This window comes from Hylobates moloch, unplaced genomic scaffold, assembly GCF_009828535.3.
Source record: "Hylobates moloch isolate HMO894 unplaced genomic scaffold, HMol_V3 SCAFFOLD_2, whole genome shotgun sequence".
NCBI lineage: Eukaryota > Metazoa > Chordata > Mammalia > Primates > Hylobatidae > Hylobates > Hylobates moloch.
Genome location: NW_026652277.1, coordinates 38,458,563 through 38,476,316, shown reverse-complemented (window position 1 = coordinate 38,476,316; position 17,754 = coordinate 38,458,563). Strand labels below are relative to the sequence as shown.

At 35.7% G+C, this 17,754-nt stretch overlaps 1 protein-coding gene across 4 annotated transcripts in view; it reads left to right on the top strand.

Moving 5' to 3' along the window:
* SMARCAD1 (SWI/SNF-related, matrix-associated actin-dependent regulator of chromatin, subfamily a, containing DEAD/H box 1) overlaps positions 1-17,754 on the top strand; it is an 85,880-nt gene that overhangs the window by 32,548 nt on the left and 35,578 nt on the right. For 2 of the 4 annotated variants that reach the window (XM_032138527.2, XM_032138610.2), the window contains exons 6-9: positions 2,000-2,100; positions 10,804-10,905; positions 11,898-11,979; positions 13,764-14,155. In XM_032138527.2, the coding sequence (XP_031994418.1) occupies positions 2,000-2,100; positions 10,804-10,905; positions 11,898-11,979; positions 13,764-14,155 (677 nt within the window). Of the gene's footprint in view, positions 1-1,999; positions 2,101-7,567; positions 7,585-10,803; positions 10,906-11,897; positions 11,980-13,763; positions 14,156-14,197; positions 14,823-17,754 lie in introns of those variants that run through there. The other 2 variants (XM_058432894.1, XM_032138865.2) reach the window with 2 other exon arrangements.

Sequence of the window (17,754 nt, the reverse complement as noted above, 5' to 3'; positions counted from 1 at the left end):
GTACTGAGGTTACATGAGGAAACAAAGTGGATACAACCTCTGCCATCATAGAGTTTACAATCATTAAATTTATTTAACTTCAGCTGAGTTTTTTCTTACTCCATTGTACTTCAGATTATTTCATTTAAAAAATGTTAAATGGCAAATTACAAGGAAATAAAAAATTAGGATTTTCTGGTTTTTTAATTAAACTTCCATGCTGCATCATGGAACGGACATAACAGTCTTATCAGACATCTTCATTTTTAGTGTAGTGCACTTTGAGGTAGTATATAGAATGACAGGTTTGTCTAACCTTGAAGATAAGGTTAATCTTCAATTATACTATGTCATTAAGACAGGAAACTATACTTGCCATTTTAGGACAGTTTTCAACAAAAGACCTTTTTAAATACCTGTAAGTGATCTTTAACAGATCCAGAAATTGTGACAGTTCACATTGTTTCTTTTAACCACAAATTGCAGTCTTACAGACAGTATCAGCCTGCATATTAAACACTAGGGATGTTTTTATGCTGTTTGTTTTGAAAGTTTTTGTTTTTGAGTATGAAATTACAGAAACAAAAAAAATGTATATCCAAAGTTTTTACTCTACTTCAGAAGGTAAGAGTACGAATTTATTGATGTTGTCCAGAGTCTCTCTAGCTGTTCTATTGTGTTCTTTTTTTTTATTTTTTATTTTGAGACAGGGCCTCACTCTGTCACCTAGGCTGGAGTGCAGTGGTGCAGTCCCAGCTCACTATGACCTCTGCCTCCCAGGCTCAAGTGATCCTCACGCCTCAGTCTTCCAAGTAGCTGGGACTACAGGCGTGCACCACCACGCCTAGCTAATTTTTGTAGTTTTAGTAGAGATGGGGGTTTCACCATATTGCCAAGGCTGATCTCGAACTCCTGAGCCCCAGAGATCTGCTCACCTCAGCCTCCCAAAGTGCTGGGATTACAGGCATGAGCTCTGCACCTGGCTTCTGTTCTGTTCTTTTTAGGAAGGAATTCAGCATGTCTAGGTGATGTGGCAAAATTATCTGGTTTGAAGGTTTTTTTTCAGACTTAAAATATTACATTTAGAATATTGTGGTTAGTGTTTGTACTGACACGAATACTGTGCTTTAAAATGTTAATAACATTCCATTTTTATTTTGTAATAGCCATGTTAATGAAATTTTTAAGCTGACGTGTATGTATTTATTTGAGCTGCATAGTTAGGGCTCTGATATAATTAATGCTGAAATCTTAAACCTTTGTAGTCTTTAGCAGGTGCTTTCATAGTAACACAGCAATATGTCTGACAAACTTGTTCTCTGAAAGCAAAAGTATTTAAGAAGTACGTAAATGTATACATAATGTATACAAGCATACATAAGTAGCATATGTAGCTCAAGTTTGTTTTCTTCCAGTCACGACAATATGCAGATTTCCTGTTACTGCTGTACTCTGTGTTATATTCTCTTGTTTTTACATTAAAAACATTTGTTGCTTAAGCTCTCTGTATCTGTATCCTCCTCATTTGTGAAATAAAAATGTTACCTACTTTGTAGGTTTGTTTGTGAAAAGTAAATGAAACAATAGTTTATAAAAGACCTTGTGCAAGGCCTGGTACATAGTAGACTCAGAAATTACTGGTTCCTGTGATGGTATTCAGATAACTTACACTTGGTGGGGGTCAGCTTTATTTCACTGCTCAACACTCAGCCACTTGGAAGAACCCCTCCCTCCTAATGTTGCTCTGTAGAATTACTCATCAATTTAGAGATGTGTATTTTTAGATTAAATAATGTGATGGTTTATGAATGTAGTATTACAGTGATTTCTACTTCTGAAAGACTGCAAAGAATGTTTACTTTTTTTTTCAATTCAGTCATATGTAGAACAACAAACACTGGGCCTGATATCAAGAGAACTGTCTAGTATTCATTATAATACATTTTTGCCTTTGTTTTACATTAAATTGATTTTTTGCTATTTCTATGCCAAGTTTGAGTGTGCTGCTCTGCTTTAAAAGGTGGTGGGCCCAGGAAAAGAAAATTATCTTCTTCTTCAGAGCCATATGAGGAAGATGAATTTAATGATGATCAATCTATAAAAAAGACAAGACTGGATCATGTAAGTTTACATTTGAATTACAGTATCAAAATTGGCTGCTTAAGGTTAGAATATGTGGAGTTTGTGGATATTATTAGACCTGAAAATCCACCTAAATGAATTCCTTTCTATCACAACTAAGGGAATTTACATCTACATTTAATTTGTGACTGTTTTTGCTTTTTAATTTATCTAGTATGAAGCCTGCTTAAGCACAGACTATTTTGTGTCTGTGGATATCAGACCTGAAAATTGTCTCTATGAATCATTCTTTCTTTTCTTTCACAACTAAGCCAGATAATTTGTGCTTGCATATAATTTGTGACTGTTTTTGCTTTCTTTTAAATTTATCCAGTATTAATTGCTTATCTCTGCCCTCTTCATTACATTGGGTTCTCTGAACTGTGTGCATGTTCATCTCCAAATTTCCCCTTTTTATAAGGACAACAGTTAGATTAGGTCCCACTCTAATGACCTCATTTTAACTTGAGTATCTTACTAATGACCCTGTCTCCAATAAGGTCACATTCTGAGGTACTGGGCATTAGGACTTCAGCATTTGAATTTGGAGGGGACACAATTAACCCATAATAGTGGTGTTTCCAGAAGCAGTTTCCAAAAGCATGTGGATAGGGAAGGCAAATTCATGCTCAGAGCAGGTTATCTGTTACTGTATCTTTCATGATGAATCATGAAGGTGTAATCATCCTGCCACCAGACAGTTTACGGAATCTCCCAAGTAATGATGCTATAATGGGGCCTCATTGTTGGCCTCTGTTCCTTGCAGTTTGAGCACTGACCGTGACAATAGCCAGATTGATGTTGGTATAGAAAGTCTTACCTTGTTGACTTGCATGCACAGACTCAAGCCCAGTTGCCATGGCCACTTGTAAATGGGCCTATTCTGCAGGCATTCAAGTGGCTGTGGACTTAACTGGTGTTCACGAAATGGATGATCTTGTATACCTGATCTTTAAAAATTTTCTCTGCCACGTGTGCACGCTTGGCTGAACATTCACATGAACACCGTTATCCTTGTTTTCTATTCTCAGGATAACTTCTTTTTTTTGTTTTGTTTTGTTTTGTTTTGTTTTTGAGACAGAGTCTCACTGTGTCCCAGGCTGGAGTACAGTGGTGTGACCTTGGCTCACTGTAACCTCGGCTCACTGTAACCTCCACTTCCCTGGTTCAAGCAATTCTCGTGCCTCAGCCTCCAGAGTAGCTGGGATTACAGGCGTGCAGCACCACGCCCAGCTATTTTTTTTTTTTTTTTTAATTTTTTGTAGAGATGGGGTTACACCATGTTGGCCAGGCTGGTCTCGAACTCCTGACCTCATGTGATCCACCCACCTCGGCTTCCCAAAGTGCTGAGATTACAGGCGTGAGCCACTACGTCCGGCTGTATCCTCAGAATAACTTATATTCTGAGATGTTTAACAATGTACGTCTTCCCCAGACTTCCTGGTCACCAGTTTTTTAAGTCTTCATCTTAGCCTCTGTACCTGATATATTGCTGATCTCTACCTCTGGCCATCTCTTGGTACACAAAATGGGCAACAAGGTGTACTGCCCAAAGTTGTACACAGGGCTACTCTCTGAGTTGGGTTTATATTATAGCAGTTGTTCACTTGGCTGGTTCTAAAATTATGCATATCCTTTGTAAAGTCAAGCTGGTTCAGGCCGGGTGCAGTAGCTTATGCCTATAATCCCAGCACCTTGGAATGCCGAGGCAGGAGGATTGCTTGAGCCCAGGAGTTCAAGACCAGCCTGAGCAATATAGTGGGACTCCTGTCTCTGCAAAAAAAAAAAAAATTTTTTTTAATTAACTGGGCGTGCTTACATGCAGCTATAATCTCAGCTACTCAGAGGCTGAGGAGGGAGGATTACTTGAGCCCAGAAGGTTGAGGCTTCAGTGAGCCATAATTATGCCACTGCACTTCAGCCTGGGTGACACAGTGAGACCTGTCTCACAACAGACAAATGAAGTTTAAGGATTTCTTCCCTCTTTATCAGGTCATAAAGAATTTTCTCTTTTTCTTTCTTTTGGAGACAGAGTCTCACCCTGTCGCCCAGGCATGATCTCGGCTCACTGAAACCTCTGCCTCCCGGGTTCAAGCGATTCTCCTGTCAGCCTCCCACGTAGCTGGGATTACAGGCGTGTGCCACCATGCTCAGTTAATTTTTGTGTTTCACCATATTAGCCAGGCTGGTCTCAAACTCCTGACCTCAGGTGATCCGCCTGCCTTGGCCTCCCTAAGTGCTGGGATTACAGGCGGGAGCCACTGTGCCCAACCTATCAGGTCATAAAGAATTTTTTATAATGCCTCAGGTACTGGTTAGAAGGGGCAGCAGTGATGCAGAAGCAGGTGCCATGAGAGTCTGAGACACCTGCACATGCAATTTATTTGTGTCTCTTGAACCTACTCAAGTCCAGTCTCAAGTATACCATTTCTACTTGATGATGGGTTGCTGCTGCCAATGCTTCATTTTAGGCTAGGTAGATCAGATACTCAGATCACATAACAGCTCAAGTCTCATGGTCATTTGATGTTCTGTGGTCAACCATTCTGCTTTTATCAGGATTTATTGTCAAGTCAATAACTGTTTCACAAAAATACATCAGTCAGTTCTGTTTTTAAAATGTGAATTTATTCCAGTGTTAATACATTAGAGAACGATTTGAGCATAATCCACAATTTGCATGTGTTTATGTGCAGTTTTGTCCATGAGAAATAGTAGATGATCATAGAAAATTGCTTCCAGCTGAACCAAGCCACATAAGAATGCATAAAACACACACGTTTCCAGTATCCACTGGCTGCCTCTTTTTACCATATATATTATCCTGTTAGGTGGTAATAGGCTATTCTTTGACATTTGTGATCTTTTCTATTTGAAAAAAGCACTCATTCAACATCTCAAACCTATCTAAGCATTCTGGTTTAAAAATGCCACACAGTGCATGCAGAGGGAATGTTTTGAGTATTAAGGAGAAGCTTGAAACAAGAAAACATTTGGAAAGATAAGAACATACGATAGATCCCAAGCAACAGATATAAAGGAATCCACATTATGGACCATCAAAGATAATGCCACAAAAATAAAAGGGTATGTATGACTGGACCAGGTTCAAGTGCTGGAAAGTCCATAAGAACAAGGCATAAAGAAATAGAAGAAGATGAAAGATTGTCAAATATTTGGATTCAAGACCAAAGGGTGAAAAACTTAAGGAACAGCCTTTCTCATATAGATCTTTGTAATTATATACACAGACCTAAAATAGAAGTCACTGTACCCTGCATAAGTGGCTCCTTTTAGTGCTAGTAGTGGTTGCTTTAATGATTTCAAACAGTGCTACAGTTTCCTACAAACAATGCTACAGTTTTCCTAAGCCTTTGGCTGTCAGACCTAACTACTAGTGTAGATAGGAAAGCTGTGAAAGAATTTTTCAGCAGTGATACAGAAGTAAATTGAAGAAGGCAGCTGTGCATGGTGTTAAATTCTTGGTTTTGATTAAACAAATATCTGTTATGAATGCATGCCTCGAATAACACAAATATGAAAGACAGAAAACATGCTCTAGGATTTAAGACTCCTAAAGGTAACATAACTGTGATATTCGGCACCAGTGCCAAATGGAGATTTGAAGCTGAAGCCAGTAATGTCACTCACCAAACTTTGAGCCTTTTAAAAGAAATTGTTAACGTCAGCCTTTGAGGTTCATGTCAGGTATAGCAAAAGTGTATGGATGGCTGCCCACATTTGCATTTATAATTTTACTTAGTTCTTCTCTGTTAAAGAGGATGAATGCCCCAAAACGTTAAAAAAAAAAAACTTAACTTTAAAAATTCTTACAGTATATCAAGCTCTTTCTCTACAAAAGCAGAATTCAACCTATGTCACATTCTTCCTTTTGCCTCCAAAAACCACCTCTCTGATAACAGCCCCTTTTTAAATGTGTGACAGCAGTGTTTATAGCTTACTATTTAAAGTGAACATTTAAGATATTAATTGCTGTTATCTAAGGCAGGGATGCAGAAGTGGTTACAGAATGTTGGAAGAGGTTTAACATTGCAATGTCATTGTTGAAACCTGGAGTAATATACCAATAGTATTTGTGTTATGTGTGGCAGAAAATTGCCTTTGACTTGATTCTTTATTTTGAAGAATTTGATACTTCAGAGAAATTTTAAAAGTTTAAAACAAGCTGTATTGATCTAAGAAAACAGTTTGGACTTGGAGCAATCAAAAATGAGGATATTGAAAAGTTTCTAGGGTCCTGTCCTGATGATTTAACCACAGAAAACATTCAGCAACTTGCTGCTGATGGCTGTATGGATGCAGAAGATAATGATGACAGTGATGATGAAAGTCAGAAGTCTATGTATGCCATGACAATGTAATACAAATGATCAGATGTTTTAAATGCTGTGAAAATAATTGGACTGCCTTGAAGATAATGGCTTTACTGCCGAAGATATTAGGATAGTCTTGTATGGCATCCGGATGAATTTGGATCCGTACAGGCAGTTTTAGTGTAAAAGGAGGAGGCTGGCAACACCACAGAAATTTTATTTATTCTTTATATTTTAAGTTAGTACAGCAGACATAACACAAGGACAGTGAGCTACAACCTTCTGTATCTGGTGTTAAAAATTTCCATTCATTTTCAGATAACCTGTCTTCTACCACTTCACAATAACTCATAAGCTGTAACCCTTCCAATGTCCACAAGCAAACTTCAGCTCATATTTATTGTAGTATTTAGGTATTAACTATTTAATGTGTGTAAAATTGTGGTATCATTTTTATTAGATTGCCTTCTCTTTTTATGTGTCACTGATGAAGTTTTTGACATTGTATCTCTAACAGTTTTTCTCTTAAAGGCTGCAATTTTTACTTTAACGATTTTGCATAATGCAGTAATTTTTGGAAATGCATGTGTCACAGCAAAACTGACTGGTCAATAGAAGAGGACATGATGACCTTTCTTTAAAACTCTCTGCAACGATTTTCCCACTGGGGCTTACCAGAGACTTCATACGATATCCTTACCTGTGACAGATTCTTGGAGAATCATTGCATCTGCTGGTCATGAAACCCAAGTGGCAGAGTACCTTGTATTGCACTCTGGACCTGGTACAGAGCCATCTCTTAACCTGGGCCCCATTCATAACTGACAATCTTTTTTTTTTTTTTTCTTTTGAGTTGGAGTCTCGCACTGTTGCCTGGGCTGGAGTGCAATAGCATGATCCTGGCTCACCGCAACCTCCGCCTCCAGGGTTCAAGCAATTCTCCCACCTCAGCCTCCCAAGTAGCTGGGATTACAGGTGCCTGCCACCACACCTGGCTAATTTTTTGTATTTTTAGTAGAAACGTGTTTCACTGTGTTGGCCAAGATAGTCTCAAACTCCTGACCTCGTGATCCACCAGCCTCAGCCTCCCAAAGTGCTGGGATTACAAGCGTGAGTCAGCATGCCCAGCCATAACTGACAGTCTTAAGAGGTATTTTATAAAATGAATCAAGCAGTACACACCCTAATGAAGTATATCTTGCCTCCAGTATGCAGTGAGCTCCCAATGTCCAAACAGTCTTAAGAGGCAGATAGGTGTGGCCTTTCTTTTTTCTTAAGAATGGAGTTCGCAACATGCTCCAGACTACACTCCCATAAAAGTGGTGGGCCTCAGAGTGAGGATGATTATTCCTTCACCCTGATATGTGGCATGTACGTGTTTGACCAGTACCATTGAAAATACTCACTACCTGTATCAAGTCCAGTCAACATGATGTCAGTATAGTGGATCAAGTGATACTCTCTGGACTGTGCAAAACCATCTAAGTCCATGAGTACTGTATTATTTGAGAGAGCCAGGAAAGTTACTCTAACTCTGAAGACTGAAGGTGTATCATTAAACCTGCCAAGATAAAAACAGATTGCTTCTGTTTGATCTAATTGGGAAAGGGGAAAAAGCAAGTGTTGGATTGATAACTGCATAGCCATATTGATTTGCTCCAGCAAAAATACCACATCCTGTAAAACAGCTGCAGTTGGAGTTTGATTGTTTATGATACTCTTAAATAATTCTCCCAAGAGCCGTCTACTTTTTGTATAGGTCAAGGAGGCATCTTACATTGGGATGGGATGGTGGTGTCAATATCTGCAGTTCCTTTAGGACTGTAGTAATTGCTTATTATTGTTTTGATTGAGAGGGACAATTCTAGGGACTTGGATTTGGTGTTTCCTATAATAGTAGCCCATACATCATGGGTCAGGGAACTAATATAGTATGGGATTTCCGCCAGTGCCAAATATGTCTGTTCCGACTATGATTCTGGAGATGGAAAAATGAGCACTGGGTCGAATCATATCCCTTGGGCCCGCTGAGACAGATAGGGGCCCAAACTTTATCAGCTAGCTTTTGTAAAGTGTCTGTGTAACCTCCTGGACCACATGAGTATATTCAGTCACCAGGGATTAGCAGAGCTGGCAGAAGTGTGGGACCCAAGAGCAAACAGCACATGATAGGCACACCATCTACTAAATATTGTGCTATCATATATTTGATTCCCAACAGCTGTTCACTGTTTTCCAAATATTTTATCTATTTTTTTATTGAGGTGAACTTCACACAGCATAAAAGTAACCATTTTAGAGTCAACTATTTAATGCTATTTGGTACATTCACAGTGTTGTATACCATCGTTCCTGTCTAGTTCCAAACGCTGTCATCACTTCGTAATAGCATGCTATACCCATTAAGCAATTTCTCCCCATTCCCTCCTCCCCCTAACCCCTGGCAACCACCAATCTGCCTTCAGTCTCTGGATTTACCTATTCTGAACATTTCATTTAAGTGGAATTATATAATATGTAACCTTTTATGTCTAGCCTCTTATTTTTAAATTTCAGAAAAATGTGTTTTATTTGTTTTTTCTTTTTTCAACTTTTATGTTAGAATTGGGGTACATGTGCAGGTTTGTTACAAAGGTATATTGTGTGATGCTGAAGTTTGAAGTATGGATGAATCTGTCACCCAGACAGTAAGGATAGTACTCCATAGGTAGTTTTCCTTAACTCTTCCCCCACATCCTCCCTCCGCCTTCTTGTGTTCCCCAGTGTCTGTTGTTCTCATTTTTATGAACATGTGTACCCAATGTTTAGCTCCCATTTATAAGTGAGAAATGTGGTATTTGATTTTCTGATTTCACAGTAGCTTGCTTAGGACAATGGTTTCCAGCTACATCCGTGTTGCTATGAAGAATATGATTTTGTTCTTTTTTATTAGCCTCTTACATAGCATAATGCTTTCAAATACACTACAGTGTTCATGTTGTAGTGTGTATCAGTATTTCATTCTTTTTTATGACTTAGTGATATTCCATTTTATGTGTTTACCACAATTTGTCGATGATGCACATTTGATATATTAACAAATGAACAACTGAAGTTTAGGAAACACGTAGTGAAAAAGCAGTGGTCTAAGTTAGATACTTGGATCTGTTCCCTCCTCAGCTGGTTGTTATCCATCTGTGAGCTTTAAAATACTGTTCTTGGAATTTTAGTGTACCTGGGCTGTAAAGGTGGCAGTATGAATTTCTGAAGATTTTGAAATGTTTTCTCCAGATGTGTTTCACCAGTATGTCTTATTATTCCCCTGCTCAAAATCCTGTTGCTTCTGAAAAAAAGACTAACTTTAGGCTTTATTCCATGTTAGCTCTGGTTTAATTCTTCATCCTTGTAACCTATGGACATTCTCTGCATTTGAGCCCAAGTAGACCACTTACTATTATGAAACACATGCAATTTTCTTCTTTAGTCCAGATATCCATAGCATTTTATTGGTCTCTGTTTTATGAAATTTTATTTTACTCCATTGTGCAGAAGAGGTATCAGAATTTAGTTATTTCTATCTAAGGTATTGAAAGAGAAAAATAGCAATTCAGTTGTTGGATAATAAAGGAGGTTGAAGAAGAAGATTGTATTTTTCTCCATCTTGTGTGTATAGCATGTGGTGCAGTTCTAAGCAGAGTAGAAAAATGCTTTTTGATTGACTAGAATTTTTCCTATGCATGAACACAAGGAGTCTTCTTTTTGCTTAAGTGTGGACTTTAACCAGTTTCTTCAAGTGAAGTTAAGTGACAGAGAAAAGGAAAAGTGAGACTATAGCCACAATTCTCATATTAATCTGTTTGGTTTATACATTATTTAGTTCCACTTAAATTCCTTTTATCATTGTTTCGTTTTTATGTTGTGACTGAGCAATTAATATTTAAGCCATTCTGTGAATCAAGAGTGAAGTAAAAGTAAACTCTTCTCAGAATTTGAAATTTATAGGTGGGTATATAATAGTGAACATAGATGAGATATTTGTATCCTTTTAAAATTTACCATTGTCTTGGAGAAGGCATCAGTATACTTGAGTTATATTGAATTAATTTGAGGATCATTCTAGTTTTTTAGCAGATTTATCTCATTTTAAGCACTGAGAATAAAGTTTGAGTTACCGGATATGCAATCAGGGTCTTTCAGTGATCTTAAGTCAGCAATATTTTTCATCCTTAAAGACTAAATTTGTCAGTGTTCACAGAAACAAAAAGAAACATTTTGGATTCTTCTGATTGATGATGACAATTTTCAGATCAAGTCAAAATACAATGATAATTGCCTTAAGACCATTGTTATTATATCTCTTAAATTGTTTTCTTTTTTTTCTCCCCATCAGGGAGAGGAATCAAATGAGTCTGCAGAATCTAGCAGTAATTGGGAAAAGCAGGAAAGCATTGTACTGAAATTGCAAAAGGAATTTCCCAATTTTGATAAACAGGTGAGTAGTCGTGTATGAAAATTTAATCAGTGTGTACTAAGTGTTTTTATTATAAAATAGTGTTAGAGTTCAACCACATAAAAGCTTAGGGTGAGTTTTGCATTCTTCTAATTAAATGTTCTCCTTTTATCAGTGTTATAAAGTATTTTCATACTTTTCATTTGTGTTGTTTATTTACCTTGTTCACTATAGTATCTATACTGTATCCCTAACTCATTAAAAAATAACCATAATAAAAATTGTGAACTCATTTATAACATGTAAGTCATCTAGAAAGTCATCTGTAACCCTGCCCCCATCGAGTAACTGCTTAGTTTTTTTCATGTTCTCATTCTTGAAATTTCTTATAAGAATTTAAAAAGTATTCCATTTCAGTGTCTTCATATTTCATAAGCTTTCTACCACTTCCCAGATAGTAAGAATATTTTCAGAGTCATTAAAGACTCATGCCATGCATCCTGTTGCTAAAAGGCCCTCTGTTTAATCCCATGATCATATACAGATGCACATATTTGTTTAGCATTTAGAGTACATTTACACTTGCATTGATTTATTTGAGTATATATGTTCAGATAGTACATCTACTAAATACTGATGAGCTGAATGCAAAATCTTGTTGCAATATTGGTTCTTTACCTATGTTGAAACTACATGTTTTGAAGTTGGCAGTTTGTAAAAGCCTAGCTGCATATTGAAATTTCATTTTTAATTGAGAAAACATTTCTTGATCCTCTTGTGTTCACAGTACTTCATAGTGAGAGTTAGAAATGCAAAAAAAAAGTCAAGTTTTCTTTCCTTTGAAGACTATTGTGTATTTGTGGAGGTGAAATTACACAGAAAGCATTTGTAAAGCAGCATAAAAACAAGTACAAAATAATCAGATATGAATTCTCTGTTTTCAGGTGATTAACTTATTTTTAAAAGAGCATAGACGTTTTCTGCAAGTTGCTAATTTGAGATTTTTAACAAAAAGATAAATGACTTATTTCTAGGAACTTAGAGAAGTACTCAAGGAACATGAATGGATGTACACAGAAGCTTTAGAATCTCTAAAAGTATTTGCAGAAGACCAAGGTAATTATTCTGGGTCATAGAAAATACATACTTCTCATTATAGTGTATATTTTAGTATATAAGAAAATGGTGTATAAGAAAACCTATTAGCTGTTAATCAGAGGGTGGGATTGCAAAAGATGTTGAAAGTAATGATGTAAAAACATTCTTTAACAACCAGTTTTTAAATGTTTTGACCTGCCTGTTCTTCATCATAGTGTAAAACAAAACAATAAATATCTTTTTCTATTTGTTCAGTCTTTCTTGATAGTTAAAGCTACTTTTAAATTGCCATGTTTTATTGAGTGTAAAATAAACTTTTTAACAACTGTCAGGATGGATCTTGTGATTGGTGATATCATGTCATTACTATAATGTAGATGTCTTAACCTATACTTGCACAGATATCAAAAGCACTAGCATCAAAAACTTAAGGGTATCATAAGCATGAACACATTTTGGAACATTCTTAATTCTAGGAACCAAATGATAGAGGAGAGGTGGTAAGGTGGAGTTGAGTCATACATGTTTAGTAACATACCTAAGAAAGAGTCAAGTAGACTAGCTCTTCATCATTGCAAAGCCAGCTTTAAAAGCCCAGCATGGTAGCTTTAGGTGTTTTGGTTTGGTTTTTTTGTTTTTTTTGTTTTTAAATAAATTGTTTTAAAAGAAAGGCTATACTACCAATACTGTTGATGGCACAGAAAATGATATTCTGTGGCAAAAAGAAAGCCACCAAGTCTGAGTTTGAAAAATGAGTCAGAAGAGCCATGTTATGAATGTGAAAACATTTGAGGAATACTTTAGCCAATTTATTTTGCTTATTTTTTTATAAATGCACAAAAGTAAAGGTGTGATAATCTGTGTAAGTCTAATAGCTTTCTGAGTAAGTAAAAATTTCTGAATAAAGTATTGTATTATAGATTGGTGCATGTTTTCTTACTGGTACATAAAATAATGGTGTACCTTCATTCACAGGCATCTTAGAGTTCTGTAAACTGATAATCAGTGATAAAGTAGTGGGGATTTTTGATAATACTGTATTTGAATAATATTTTTTTATTTTTTTTGAGACGGAGTCTTGCTCTGTCACCCAGGCTGGAGTTCAATGGCATGATCTCGGCTCACTGCAACCTCCACCTCCTGGGTTCAAGCGATTCTCCTGCCTCAGCCTCCTGAGTAGCTGGGATTACAGGCATGCACCACCATGCCTGGCTAATTTTTATATTTTTAGTGGAGACAGGGTTTCACCATGTTGGTCAGGCTGGTCTCGAACTCCTGACCTTGTGATCTGCCCGTGTCAGCCTCCCAAAGTGCTGAGATTACAGGCGTGAGCCACCATGCCCAGCCTATTTGAATAATTTTTTAAGTAACAATGAAACTTAGAATATTGAAGATAGTATTGGAAAATTATGGATAGTTGAAACATACACACTTTTTATTAGTAAGCTTTATAGTAGTGTAAGCATCGTTCTGCTATATTCTTCAGTGTTGGCATAGTTGAGTGGGGCTGCTAGGAATATCTGAGACATCATACAGATATGCAGCTGCCATTTGTGTTCTCAGGACCTTTGTTAGAAAATAGAGATTTATATTTAATTCATTTTAAAAACAAGTTATCACCTGCTTTTGAAACAATTTTTTAACTTCAAATTCTACTTAAGTATTTTTGAAGTGTATCAAATTTAACAATAAATTGTGGTTGAATTCTAAGGAATAGGTAAATGTTTTAAGTTTTTATTTGAAGTCTATATTTATATTTATGTATTTCTAATTTAGTTACTGTTTTTGTCTTTTATATACAGATATGCAATATGCATCACAAAGTGAGGTTCCAAATGGAAAAGAAGTTTCTTCAAGAAGTCAGAATTACCCTAAAAATGCAACTAAAACAAAACTAAAACAGAAATTTTCATTGAAAGCACAAAATGGCTTTAACAAGAAACGTAAAAAAAATGTATTTAATCCAAAGAGAGTTGTTGAAGACTCTGAATATGATTCAGGTTCTGATGTCGGTAGTTCACTAGATGAGGACTATAGTAGTGGTGAAGAAGTGATGGAGGATGGCTATAAGGGTAAAATTCTTCACTTCCTTCAAGATGCTTCAATTGGTGAACTTACTTTGATTCCTCAGTGTTCTCAGAAAAAGGCTCAGAAGATAACAGAACTCCGGCCCTTTAATAGTTGGGAGGCTCTGGTAAGGCTTTATTTTTTTTTTCCCCCTGTATGTGTGTGTGTATTTAATTCACAGTACCGGTTATAGTCAAGTTGTCTTCAGCCCAGGGAAGCATAGATGGGTGGCCTTATCCTGTGTAAAGTCAAACATTACTTTCATTGTAAGCCAATAGTATTTCAAATAGTGTCATATGACCTAATTTTGAATGAATTAAGGGGTGATTTTCCTGAAAAAACCCAAGCTGATTGGCTGGGAATACTGTCACTCATTCTTTTGCATAGAAACTTGGTTCATTTCACTGCAGAAGAAGAAATTAGAGCTTACATTTAGGAAGGAGTTGTTTGCTAGCCTGTTCTGATCTGTTGCTGCTGAGACACCATGCAGAAAGCAAGAATGTGGCAGAAATTTTACTACAACTACTTGAAGAGCAATAGCAACGGCCAGGGGAGCTCCATGATTCAAAATGCCAGCCTAAGTGTTTTATGCTTCACCACAAAAGAAGCAATTGTTTATTTTCTTTTTTTCTTATAAAAGTAACAGCTCAGTCTCTAACATGTTTTTGTTGGTTAAACAACGCGGCCATTTTATGGAGTGTAGCAGGCTGCAGCGTTTTTAATTGGAAAGATAGATTTCTAATTTCTGGAAGCCTAGAATTCAAGCGTTAGGTGAAGGGAAGGCATAAGCACTGGTAAGTACACTTTGCATAATCATTTTCTGGAATTTGACTTTCTATAAACAGGTTTTATACAGAATACCTGCATTTTGAGTTTTATGAATGCCAACAGTCATCAAATCTTATTCATACAGATAAATATAAGAACTCTTAAATTTTGCTTCAACCCTTACGTGGGCTTTTATAGCAGGAATTGTATATAGGCCTGTTGTAAAAGCAATATGGATGATTTTTTACAGCTTTAAAAGATGCAGCGACTCTTGATGCTTTATAAAATTTTTTAGGAAGTTTTATTCCCTAAGTTAGGGAGCAAAGTTGCTTTTGTGATTAATTTTATACTTGTAACAAATCTAAATGAGCATTAAATGCCCTGATAAGTGTCTTGAAGTGGCGGTAGAGGAGAGTCCCTGAACAATGGTTGTAAATGCATTTTTTTAATTAAAATATTTGAAAAATACAGAAACAACATTAATAATATTCCATAGCTTTAAAAAATAATAATAAAACCATTCGTTTTGCCTGAAGCCTTTGCTTTTCCAGAGAACATCTGTCAAAGCAGGCCCTTTCAAAACTTGTTTGGCTTTGCCTGAGTGATTTATTTGTTAAAGTATTTGCTGAAGGGCTTTCTTGTTCTTCTTTTCTTCCTTTTCTTCTTTCTTTTAATCCTTAATGGTCTCTTATGTTGTTGCTGAGTTGGGTTGCTCAGGCTTGTTGATTCTAATTTATTTAATAAGATATGCAATTATCTGCACTAATTTGTTTAGTTGCTGTAAATACTTGCCCAAATATCTTACAGTAAAAGTAAATTATACAATTTTACCAGAGGTATATGTGCCAGATGCTTTTAAAAAATATTCAGCAACTTAACATGTAGAAAGCATATTTCCCCTACTAATTAATCAGCAGAGTTTAAATTAGTCTTGACATGAATTTGGAGATTATGCATTACTAACTTAAACCTCCTAACATCTTGCCCCTTTCTAAAAGTTGAACATAAAGACTATATTGTTTGTTCTAACCATCCATCCAAATGTGAAATATTTTATGTAACAGTCTAAACATATCTGAAAAGTAAACTTTCTACTTGAGTTCGTTGAATACAGTGCTTTGCTGTCCTTAGCAAAGTAGGTGAATGAGCTTTTTCAAATTAATAGTGTAAATTAGCAAGTAAATATATATATGCTTTAAATTTTAATTTGCTTAGAACTTTGAGCTTCTACTTTAAAAATCTTTAGAATTTTAAATGTGACTTATTTATAGAGTACTTTTTTAGCCCAAACCCCACCCTAGAGCAGATTTAATATCTTAATAAAATTATCAAAAGTCAATATTATACATATTTTTTAGTTAAAAGCTATATAATTTGCTTCTTCCCTGTTAATCAGTAAGGTTTGATAATGTACCTCTAAACAACTTCAAAAGGAAACAAAAGCCAAAAAAATTGTTTTGTGTTGATAGCTGCCATATTTAGAAATTGCTATGAGAATTAGTTGAGGTTTTAATCATATTGCTGTCATATTTTAATGAAAATTACAAGGTATTAAATATATTAAGAACAACTTGCTAACAACTAGTTTGCTCTTTCTTGAAATCATTGTTTAATCTTATTTAGTCTTAAGAATTGGGGAATTTCTATTTACAAACTGTAAAGTTCATAAATAGTTCATTAAAAAATGCATACTTGAGCCCATGAATAAAGTACATATATACAATAGTAATTTTTGTTAAAAGTGAGGTTTCTTTAACATTGGTGATTATTAAATGATTAAATATAATCATTAGTATTTCATTGTCTTATTATAAAAGTAATTTGAATGTGAAAATTATATTGTGCCTTTTAAAACATTTGAAAAGTTGTAGATCATTGGGTTGTTTTCAAGGTAGTAGACATATAAATGTAATATAAGTGTAGTAGATATGATATATAAAATGTAAGTATAATATACTTATTAATATCACTTGGTAATCTAATTACAGTAAGTTTAAATCTAGAGGTTACTACCTTTCTATACTACTATGACTTATCAGATAATTATGCTTTTTGAAACTAAAATACTCAAGATATTTTAGTCACCCTCATTTTACATGAGGAAAATTTGATGTTTTTTTAAAGTATATTACCTAAGAGGATATTTATGCTTCAGCTTTATAATCATTTCTTCTATGAGTCAAAATTTAAATATTGTTTTTAAATTTTTCTTCATAATTTTTTCCATTTTACTTAACAGTTTTTCTGCATGATAGCAGTAATGTAGGTGCCTATTGTGAGAAAACCTTATCATTAAATCAAGTAGGCTTCAGAAATATAGCAAGCCAAAAATGTCATTAGTTTAAAAACTTGTACTGTTATTGTGGTAAAATTGGAATTTTTCGCCACATTGCACACATTTGATGGCATCAGTTCATCCACTTACTGGATTTTTGTCTAGCCTTGCACACAGTAGGGAGGGGATATTATGTCTGTGAAAAATATTACTCTGTTGCATCTTTATATGTTAATCAGAGTAGTAATGTTTTTATGCTGGCCAATGCAACATCCATCAGTAACTCAACCTGAAAACTTTCATATATGCATCTACTTTGTTAACACTTAGATCAGTGTAGATCCAATTTTCTTTGGCTGATAACCAAGCAACTCAGGTTTAGTCCATGTCACACACTATGCTCCTCATTGTGTTACTCTCATCTACTAGACCGTGGATTTTCTTTTTTGGTTTTTGTTTTGTTTTGTTTTGAGACGGAGTTTCGCTCTTGTCACTTAGGCTGGAGTGCAACGGCATGATCTCAGCTCACTGCAACCTCCACCTCCTGGGTTCAAGCGATTCTCCTCCCTCAGCCTTCCTAGTAGCTGGGATTACAGGTGCTCGCCACCACACCTGGCCAATTTTTGTATTTTTAGTAGAGATGGAGTTTCACCATGTTGGCCAGGCTGGGCTGGAACTGCTGA